Raw genomic sequence first — 11,311 nt, forward strand, 5'->3', positions numbered from 1 at the left:
CCAAACACCCACTACTCACCCCACATCATACACAGCAAATTTCATGGACATCAGTTTAGCGGTTTAACAGATACAAATTTCCCACATTTGCAGCGCCCCCTAGAGGCTAATATTCACCAAATTCGGCTCATACCCTCAGAGTAACATATCAACAAAGTATCTAACATTTGGTGTTGATAGCATTTCATTTGTCTGAGATATGTAATCGTTAACATTTTTTTAGCTAGTTACAGAAATTTATTCATTAATAATTTTCACATTTTTCGTCTGAACAAAATTCTTTTGATAACTTAGTATCATGTCTGAGAAGGGCGTACATGCCAAGATTCATGCAGATCGGATAAAATCCCAAGGAGTTTGAAAAAGTAGGTTTTCCAGTTTTCCCAATTTTGCCGTAAAAAAGTCCTCCCCTAAAACCTGCCTGACCACGCCCATGTGACTCAACCCTATTCAGGGAATCTGAGGATATGAGGTTTTTGAATGTGCGATATGCAGTGTGGGAGTTATAGACCAAAATGCATTGTCTTTGGTTCTATGGCCCCCTGTTGGTGGACATATATAATTGTTTGCGTCTCAGTTCCGTGCAGGGGTCTGGACCAACCCTCCAAATGTCAGCGCTCTACCATGTACGCTTTAGGCTGCAGGAACAGTTGGAGCCGGGTTCCCTGCATTCACTGGAATGGGACCAATGCATTAGGAATGCAAAAGGCTTAAAACACTTCTAAATACTCCCAAAGGCATCAGTTAGTCACATGTGAGGTGTTTCAGACTGTTTGAAACCATTTTTGAAGGGCGTCCTTTTTGACCACTGGTATGGAAAATCATGGGGGGGGGCGTGACTCCAGCAAAACACGACGTGTTCTAATCTAAGAGTGCAGTTAGTAAAACTTATTTTAACCCAAAGTGATAAATAGCTCCATATTCTGATAGTTGTCATTGCTACAGAGGGTTGAATCAGTATTTTGGCTCTCCATCTCTTATTATCCAAAATAGAATTGGAATTTTTTAAAATTTTAAGCATTGTGTCTTTGCAGGATACTGATTGGATACATCTTCTTGTCTAGATGTCTGCATCCAATCAGAAAAAAAGCACTCTAAAAAGAAACGCCTATCAGCTTAAATTTGAAACCTTCTAATTCCATTTTGACTTTTACTTATATAAACTTATATTTTCAACTTTTATTGAATTATATCATGTATCTGTTGAGTTTTATGTATTTATTTTAACACATTATATTTAAAAACTACAAAAGCACTTGGAGAGTGCAAACCTCTGCCAAGGCAGATCAGTGCCCCCCCGATCACCACCAACATTTAATCATTTGTTCCTTGTGCCACTATCAACATTTCCTGAAATTTTCATCCAAATCCGACCATAACTTTTGGAGTTATCTTGCACACGGACAGACAGACAGACAGACTGACAGACAGACAGACAGACAGACAGACAGACAGACACACAGACAGACACACAGACAGACACACAGACAGACAGACACACAGACAGACAGACAGACAGACACACACACAGACAGACAGACAGACACACAGACAGACAGACAGACAGACACACAGACAGACACACAGACAGACAGACAGACACACAGACAGACACACAGACACACAGACAGACAGACAGACAGACAGACAGACAGACACACAGACAGACACACAGACACACAGACAGACACACAGACAGACAGACAGACAGACAGACACACAGACAGACACACAGACAGACACACAGACAGACAGACAGACAGACACACAGACAGACAGACACACAGACAGACACACAGACAGACACACAGACAGACACACAGACACACAGACAGACACACAGACACACAGACAGACAGACAGACAGACACACAGACAGACAGACAGACAGACACACAGACAGACAGACACACAGACAGACACACAGACAGACACACAGACACACAGACAGACACACAGACAGACAGACGGGCAAACCAACGCCGGCAAAAACAGAAGTAACAACAAGTTTTACTGATGGGATGAAGATCTAAAATCATGAATCCACCCTTCATAGCAATGACAACAATTAGAATATGGAGCTATTAACACTGTGTTTAAAAACCTTTGGCACATATTGTACCTTGAAGGCTGCAAGTCCCTGTTTCTACTTAAAACATTATAATATTGCGCTGGCTTCTACTGTGCTGAACTTCAACTGGCAACATATAATACATTACAAACAGCAAGGTAGGCATTAGACAACGGAACATTAAACATGTAGAGTGCATGACTTAAACAGTCACTTTTCAGAAGTTATTCAGTGCATAAAAATGATTAGTGCAACGTCTTAAATCTGAGGTAGGAGAGGCCATTTTTAAAAAAAGGGGGGGGGGGGGGGATAGAAAAAGAACTCTCACCACTCAGCTCAACAATTAGTCTAAAGCGTGGGTGTCAAACATACGCCTGTGGGCCAAAACCAGCCCGCCAGAGGATCTAATGCAGGATGAATTTGTCAAATCCAAAAATTACACTGAAGATATTAACAACTGATGTCATAAATTATTTTAGTTCAGGGGTCTAATTACAGACCAATATGATCTCAGGTTGCTGTCATGCTATCATAATCACCTATAAAAAAATCCCAACACCAAATGTTTCTCATTGTTTTAGTGTAAAAAAGTAAAATGACATAAAAATGTTTACATTTGCTAACTAACCTTTCATACAAAATGTGAATAACCTGAACAACCATGAACAACATGAACTATTTTAAGAGAATTAAGTGCAATTTAAGTATATTCTGCCTGTTAATACTACTACTACTACTACTACTACTACTAATAATAATAATAATAACAATAATAATAATCTGAGGTATAATACTTTTAAAATTACACGTGTTGTTCTTAAGAAATTTCAGGTTGTTCATGTTATTCACATTTTTACAGGATAGTTTGTAGATGTAAACATTTTCCTCATGTAATTAAATTTTATTTTTTTTTGCCGTTATTATTTTACTGGTCTGGCTCATTTGAGATCATACTGGGCTGAAAATGGCCCCTGAACTAAAATGAGTTGGACACCCCTGGTCTAAAGTATTTCACTCTGTGTGTCTGAGTATCAACAGAGACAAACCAGGTAAGTCAGACATTACTGGTGCAACATGGTTCAGCCCTGATTCACTCACTGAACGAGTCATTCTTCAGAGTCAGTAGACGCTCTGTTAGTGGTTTGTCATCCTCAAGACACATCACAGCTTTTTGGATAAATGTGAATGTCCGCTCCAGATTTTTTGAACACTGTAGATGTAGTGCATAGATGTACCTGAAGAGCAGGAGAAATGAGTCTGCCAGATTCATGGGACCACTCACAAGTATTTCATCCTCCACGACAACAGAGATGCTGTCAGGGCTGAAGAGGGTCGCACCAGGAGAGTCGTCCAAGATGATGGACAGGGGAGTGAGGTCTGGACCATCAGCTGACTGCAAAATACGAACAATAAAACAAGAAAAGCACTCAGAGAGCGCAGACCTCCACCAAGACAGATCTGCCCCCCCCCCCAGTCACCACCAAAATTTAATCATTTCTTCCTTGTGCCAGTACCAACATTTCCTGAAAACTTCATGAAAATCCGTCCATAAGTTTTTGAGTTATCTTGCAAACAAACAAACAAACAAACAAACACGCACGCAAGCATGCAAACACACAAAGCAAAGTGATCACACTACGTCCTAGCGGAGGTAAAAATGAGTATAGGCCCTTAAAAATAAAAATTAAGGTAATGATGTCTAATAGCTACATTTTTTTTGTTGTTGATGAATTGACGTACAAAAGCCAATATAAACAGGTAATGTGCTCAGTCCTCCCCAGGTGAAAAAACACTGAGTCTCAGAGCGACAGCAGCAGTGCATACAAATGTGCTCATTGCTTGTCATCAGAAATCCCAACTCCAACAACCTTTCGCCGGCTCAAGTCTCTTTCTGCTCAAAGCTGATTTGCTGCTGTAACCCCAGAAGTCGTTTGCTCATCCCCAGGTGTTACTGGTGTGAGTGGGAGCTGGAGGACTTTAAAAGCACACACTGCCATTGACAAGCAATTGTAACTGAGCAACAACAAATGGGCCAAGCAGCAGCAGAAAAAATGGGCAGTCAAGTGTGAACACTCTTGAACACACCCAGTGTACTTACATCACAGGTCTTGAAGAAGTTGGAGGCATCTTCCCGCAGGTACACAGGAAGTGCATGAAGGATGAGGGCCCGCCTCATATTTACATCATGTTGTTCCTAAATAGACAAACAATAGCTACTGCAGTAGTAATTACACAAATGCAACGCAAAAACTCTTTAAATCAAGATGTTAAATAGTTCTGAATTCTCACAAAGAATGCACGATCAGGTTTAATGAAACTGTAAATCTATTTTATAACAATAGTCATCACAAATGTAATTAGACTTTCAAACTGAAGCTGATAAAGTGTCTTTTCAGGGCACTTCTCCCTCATTGGATACATCTTATCACGATGTCTACCTCTGATGAGGGGACAGTTTTCACTTAAACTCAGGTCAGTCCAAAGACATGACTGTACTGCATGGGAGGTATTTCACACTCCAGCTTAGTTACAGCTGTCCACAAAAGATCTGTTGAAGTTTGTGAAACATCCAAAGTTCCAAACTCACCTGGAGGTCATAAATCCTCATGATCTTGCGTAGCTCCTCCTCCTCTGTCTTGCTGGACTTGGCGGCCTTGTCTCTGTACAGGGGGATGAGTTTAGGTGTGTGTCTGTCCAGCTCCTTCTAGAACTGACTGTGCAGGTTAACACTGGTGAAACACCTGTACATGGATACAATTACACCAAAACGCACAAAGATGAGTGAAGTGCAGAAGTGTTCAGGTGTTTTCAGAAGTGTTCAGATGGCAGGTAGAGAAATAAAGGGCAATTCTCTTCTATTAAGAATAAGTCAGTACCAAGGTCCAAATGTTCAGTCAATTATTCATTAATTTAAAAACAGGCTATATAATGGTATCTAAAGGAAGTTAAACTAATAACCCTGTTTACTGTGTATAATTGGTTCACTATACACACTGTGTTGTGACCCTTTAGATCCACCACTTGCTTTGTGGAGAAGTTTTGAAACTTTGACATGCCGTTAAAAGAGCAGGATCTGGGCTGGACTGTGTTCCTTTTTTATTTTTTTATTTACCTGTGTCTCCATAAGCAGAGCTGACCGTCTGTCCATGATGTCTCTGTGGTCGATGAAGGGCATGGGTTGTGTTCATGAGCTTGTCTATAATGAACTGGTTTCTCTCAGTCTTCTCGACCTCTTGCATGAGTTCTTCTCTCATTGTTTCCACAGTGACTGGGCTTGGATCCTTTGGTAGGTTGATGATGTAGCTGACCTCAGTTTTGCGAGCTTTCTTTATGCTGTGATGGGGATGATCACACTGAGGGTTACTTCAGCTCCACTTGCCTGTGGTGATGGCAACTTGTGTCAGATTCAGATTAAACACAGATTCTTCTAAATCTTCCCGTCTTTCTTCTCTGCAGTGGGCTGAAACATTCATGGCTTCTGCCTGGACTGTTAGATCTGGTTGGCTGTATGTGGAGTTCCATCGGACTGTTTCATTATATCTTACAGACCACTGGAATTAAAATATACAAGTTAGGAAGAGTAAAAAAAAAATACATGCATAGAATTAGAACAATAGAGAAACAAAACACAACAAACTATTCAAGTTCCTTCATCAACAGGACTCCACTTTCTACTCCATTCCAGCCTGGACCTTCAGCTGGAGCTGCCATTAAATGAGCAGTCCCTGCTTCAGTGTGGGTGAGCTCAGTCTGAAAACCAAATAGAAAGAGTTCAGAAAAAGCAGACATTAAAGGCATACGTTTACTTCTACAGAGCAGAATGGATCCAGGCTCTTTCAAATCGGACCTTTGCTCTGGTTCATACGTCTGTTGTTTCCTTCACTGTTCTGCAGACGGTGCACACCTTCCTAAAAAAATACAAGACAAAAAATCAGTCACTTTGGGAACAAACCCCTCCAGGTTCAAGCAGGTCAATGTGACACATTCAGGACTTTAATCAGTTCCACCAGTCAAACCACACTATCATACACTGTGCAATTAACTAAGAACACAGATAAAATTCCCACCCAAATAGCACACATCTAATAATTAATTGAATATGTCCTTACCACAGTTTGTGGATTGTGCACCAGCCTTTTGTTGGTTCTTGTCCACAGCCACAGTCTGGTGGCTCATCCAGCAGTGTCTGCCTGGTTCAAGTCAACGAGCTGCTGTCTCAGATGTGCAGACAAATGCCCACAGCCTTAATGAAAAAAGAGACAAATGCCCACAACTTCATTTCATAATATTTTATTAGCAACAAAAGTAACAAAATTATATACATTGTTAATAAGGAAATGTAAAAAACAGCACCTGTGATATCCCATCACCTCTGTATGTAGACATATTCATAGCTACTAAGGACAAATGTTACATGTTAAATTAAACAAACACTACAAGTATTTGGATAAGGATTCATATGTGAAAAATATTCACCTCGATGAGTTATAAACTTAAAGAATATGTCAAAGTCCCTGTGTTAGAAAAATCTGTATTTGCATTTACATGTTAAATTGAACTACTTATTTGATCATTGTTAAAAAATGTCAATGTTTATCATGAATCTATTGTCAATAAAGATTTATTTTAAAAAAATCTTAGTTGATCATTCATTCATTCATTTTCTGAACCTGCTTTATCCTCTTAGTTGATCATTTATACATACTTTCTTTCATCATTTTATATAATTTATGTACTCATTTATTAATTCATTTTATGATTAATGGAACAAATAAATTCAAATTTGATAAAAAAAATCAGTATTTTTATGCATATCAAACTCAAATTAATTTTTTTGGGGTGAAAACTTTCATTTTGATGATGGTGATGATGATCATTATTAATATTATTATTGTTATTCATGACAGTTTAAAAAACTGATTAATTATTGAAAATTAATTGTTGAAATGATTTGGCGACAAGTGACAGGAAGTAGTATTCTCACGCATGCTCAGACCAGCTCGGGATTTCGGTAGGTGAGGAGGACAATTGACTCGTGCTTTTTAAAATAATTTTACTGCTTTGTTTTTCTAGAAATGAAATGATATGAAATGAAATAAAAGTTGTCACCTTAGACATAAAGTAGGAGCACAGATGTCATTTAGACTTGCTTTAGTGTGTGTTTTTAGCCTGTTGCTAATCGTTGCTAGCTCCCCAATACTAGCTTAGCCGCATGTGTTCGTGGTGTCCGTACTTTTCTGCTGAATGTTAGTGTTTGACGGTGAAAACGCGCAGTGAACGTGGCGGCTCACCGGCTGCTGGTGTGTCTAATGGTGCGTTCCAAAGTGTTGGGAGGAGGGAAGTTTCCCACATCCAATGAGGTCAAATGCATTGGAGGGAATGAGCCGGAGCCCGCCGCCAACTACAACAATGGCGGCGTACAGGGCGCCAGTCCGAACCGCCGCCCCCCCCCCCCAATGTGGACTTCGGGTTCCACACGGATGAGGGGGGCTGTGCTGGACTCCGGCTGGGACATGGTGGCCCTCCCACTCCTCTGGAACGCTCCGTGGGTCCTGTATGGTTGTTGTGGGGACAGTCATGTGACTGAGCGGCTCTTCTTCACAGAACGGTGTGGACCAGCAGACCAAAGGATGAAGGACTCATGTTACTACGGGGTGAGGAGGGGCTTCCACCCAGGCGTCTACAGGAGCTGGTGAGACTGGATCCAAGCACACATGTCCACTTTAAATGCACCTACATCAGCCTCAGTAAACCAGTGTAGTGGAACCGCTTCCAAAGCCCCTGGAATTATGGGTAAAATAAGGCTTTCCCTGGTTTCCGCTGCTGAAACTTTACTTGAGGTCAGATGTCGAAAAAGCTGTTGTCATGGAAACGTCCCAGTGTCCGGTTCGGTGCAGAGTTTTGAACCATAGAACATTTATTCTAATCTATTTGGTGAGACCATTTTAAAGACTGTGTATGCAGACATGTCATTGACACACAGATATGACAGTAATAATGGTCCAGAATGGGACCACATTCATTGTTATCATTTAAAAGAACCCTCAGAATGGGCTGTGAACATGTTGACTGTGTTTTCTTTGACACATATAAGCCTGGACCAGGGCCTGGAAAAGTGGTAACAGATCAAATAATTTACTGTTCAAGTAATTAATCTAAGGTCACTTATAATACATACTTGGTAGATATTTATAAGTACTTTGATATGGTAAGAATGATGATTTACTTAAATTATGTTTTTGTGGGAAAAAATGGCAAAATAAGCCTGGTAATGGAATAAAAAAAAAAAAAAATCTGTGTATTTTACCAACGCAAATAACATGTATGTTTTTCTGTAACACCAGTTTGTGTTGGAGCAAAAATGTGCCATAATTAAAGTATCATTAGGGGCAAAAGAAAGTAATGGATTAATAATGGATCTGTTTTAGTTTCTGTATTTTCAGTCTTTTCTTCTTTCATCTCCTTTAGTTTCTGTATTTTCAGTCTTTTCTTCTTTCATCTCCTTTAGTTTCTGTATTTTCAGTCTTTTCTTCTTGCATCTCTTTTAGTTTCTGTATTTTCAGTCTTTTCTTCTTTCATCTCCTTTAGTTTCTGTATTTTCAGTCTTTTCTTCTTGCATCTCCTTTAGTTTCTGTATTTTCAGTCTTTTCTTCTTTCATCTCCTTTAGTTTCTGTATTTTCAGTCTTCTTTCATCTCTTTTAGTTTCTGTATTTTCAGTCTTTTCTTCTTTCATCTCTTTTAGTTTCTGTATTTTCAGTCTTTTCTTCTTTCATCTCTTTTAGATTCTGTATTTTCAGTCTTTTCTTCTTTCATCTCCTTTAGTTTCTGTATTTCAGTCTTTTCTTCTTGCATCTCTTTAGTTTCTGTATTTTCAGTCTTTTCTTCTTTCATCTCTTTTAGTTTCTGTATTTTCAGTCTTTTCTTCTTTCATCTCTTTTAGATTCTGTATTTTCAGTCTTTTCTTCTTTCATCTCCTTTAGTTTCTGTATTTTCAGTCTTTTCTTCTTTCATCTCTTTTAGTTTCTGTATTTTCAGTCTTTTCTTCTTTCATCTCCTTTAGTTTCTGTATTTTCAGTCTTTTCTTTTTTCATCTATTTTAGTTTCTGTATTTTCAGTCTTTTCTTCTTTCATCTCCTTTAGTTTCTTTATTTTCAGTTTTTTCTTTTTTCATCTATTTTAGTTTCTGTATTTTCAGTCTTTTCTTCTTTCATCTCTTAGTTTCTGTATTTTCAGTCTTCTTTCATCTCTTTTAGTTTCTGTATTTTCAGTCTTTTCTTCTTTCATCTCTTAGTTTCTGTATTTTCAGTCTTCTTTCATCTCTTTTAGTTTCTGTATTTCAGTCTTTTCTTCTTTCATCTCTTAGTTTCTGTATTTTCAGTCTTCTTTCATCTCTTTTAGTTTCTGTATTTTCAGTCTTTTCTTCTTTCATCTCTTTTAGTTTCTGTATTTTCAGTCTTTTCTTCTTTCATCTCTTAGTTTCTGTATTTTCAGTCTTCTTTCATCTCTTTTAGTTTCTGTATTTTCAGTCTTTTCTTCTTTCATCTCTTTTAGTTTCTGTATTTTCAGTCTTTTCTTCTTTCATCTCTTTTAGTTTCTGCAGTGTGTTCTTTTCATATCCAAGTGGTTTGTGTATATGTCAGGGTAGAGACTGCGATCTGGTAGGATCGGCGATTCTACCAGTAGAGACTCCGATTGTAGTCTCTACCAGTAGAAACTCCGATCACAGTCTCTAACCCTAACCCTAACCCGATCGGAGTTTCTACTGGCAGGATCGGAGTTTCTACCAGTAGAGACTGTGATCGGAGTTTCTACCGGTAGAGACTGTGATCGGAGTTTCTACCGGTAGAGACTACGATCGGAGTTTCTACCGGTAGAGACTACGATCGGAGTTTCTACCGGTAGAGACTACGATCGGAGTTTCTACCGGTAGAGACTACGATCGGAGTTTCTACCGGTAGAGACTACGATCGGAGTTTCTACTGGTAGAGACTACGATCGGAGTCTCTACTGGTAGAATCGCCGATCCTACCAGATCGCAGTCTCTACCCTGATATATATGAATCTCCTTTACACTTGTCATCCACTGTCATTTCCTGCCTCTATTCTAACCCTGTACGACTGCACTGGTCCGGACCCTGGATTACAGTCGGACACTGTTTGAAATCCTTGAAAATGCCTGCCAGGCTTGAAAAGTGCTTGAATTTTAATTTAAGAGCTTGAAAGTACATGTAAAAGTTCTCTCTGTTCTTCATGTTCTGTGTTTGAGTTCTCTCTTTCCTTCGTGTTCCCTCTGTTCTTGATGTTCTCTGTTCGTGTTCTCTCTTTCCTTCGTGTTCCCTCCGTTCTTCATGTTCTCTGTTCGTGTTCTCTCTTTCCTTCGTGTTCCCTCTGTCCTTCATGTTCTCTGTTCATGTTCTCTCTTTCCTTTGTTTTCTCTCTGTTCTTCATGTTCTGTGTTGTTTGTGTTTACTGTTGGTGTTCTCTGTTCTTCATGTTCTCTCTGTTCTTGTTCTGCTGTGTTTCAGGGTTGATTGTAAAGCTCAGGTCCATAGGTTTCCTTCAGCGTGTTTTAAGAAATTTGCATCGGAGGCAGATGCCTGGGTGTTCGTTGAAGGTGTGGAAGCGTCTGCAGCTGCATCCTCAAAAAACGGTACCGAGGTTCAAACAGTGTTTCAGTGTCCACTAGGGTTGGCTCTATTCCTTCTATGTCTGTCACATACACTTACACACAGTACAGTATTCAGTACAGCTGATATCGTAAAAGTACACGTTCATAAACCACATGTGGTCTATTCCTTCTGTCTGTCACACGTACACACAGTACAGTATTCATCTGTGGTGCACATGCTCAGTCCATCCACAGAGCTCAGACTTTTAGTGTACAGTGTACACATCCACGAGTCCACGGCACACATTAATGTGGGATTGAAAGAAAGAAAAACTTTACTCAAATAAATAGAAACACTTAAATGAAAGTAAAAATACATTGTATTGAACGTATTGAATTTCATCGATACAAACATTCAATAACCAATGCATCGCAATCTCATTCCAAACTTTTCATTCACTCTCAGTTTCTCTACCGGTGCACTGGGATCATACACGCACGTGTCGACGTAACGATGCGTATCAGATAATCTTCCCATCACTAGTGTCCACACATCCTGTTCCCATCTTTAATCCTTTAAGGACTCCCATTAGAACAGGACTAGACTTTTATATGTTAGGGTTTTTTGTTT

The 11,311-nt window shown here is 39.4% G+C and overlaps 1 protein-coding gene across 1 annotated transcript in view; it reads left to right on the plus strand.

The window, feature by feature from the left end:
- The first annotated feature begins 7,380 nt into the window (after positions 1 to 7,380).
- LOC115416369 (ribonuclease H1-like) overlaps positions 7,381 to 11,311 on the plus strand; it is an 11,739-nt gene continuing 7,808 nt past the window's right edge. Inside the window, exons 1-2 of the mRNA XM_030130114.1 lie at positions 7,381 to 7,763; positions 10,598 to 10,722. Of these exons, the coding sequence (XP_029985974.1) occupies positions 7,381 to 7,763; positions 10,598 to 10,722 (508 nt within the window). The remainder of the gene's footprint in view (positions 7,764 to 10,597; positions 10,723 to 11,311) is intronic.

Source organism: Sphaeramia orbicularis, unplaced genomic scaffold (assembly GCF_902148855.1).
Source record: "Sphaeramia orbicularis unplaced genomic scaffold, fSphaOr1.1, whole genome shotgun sequence".
In the NCBI taxonomy this organism is placed as follows: domain Eukaryota; kingdom Metazoa; phylum Chordata; class Actinopteri; order Kurtiformes; family Apogonidae; genus Sphaeramia; species Sphaeramia orbicularis.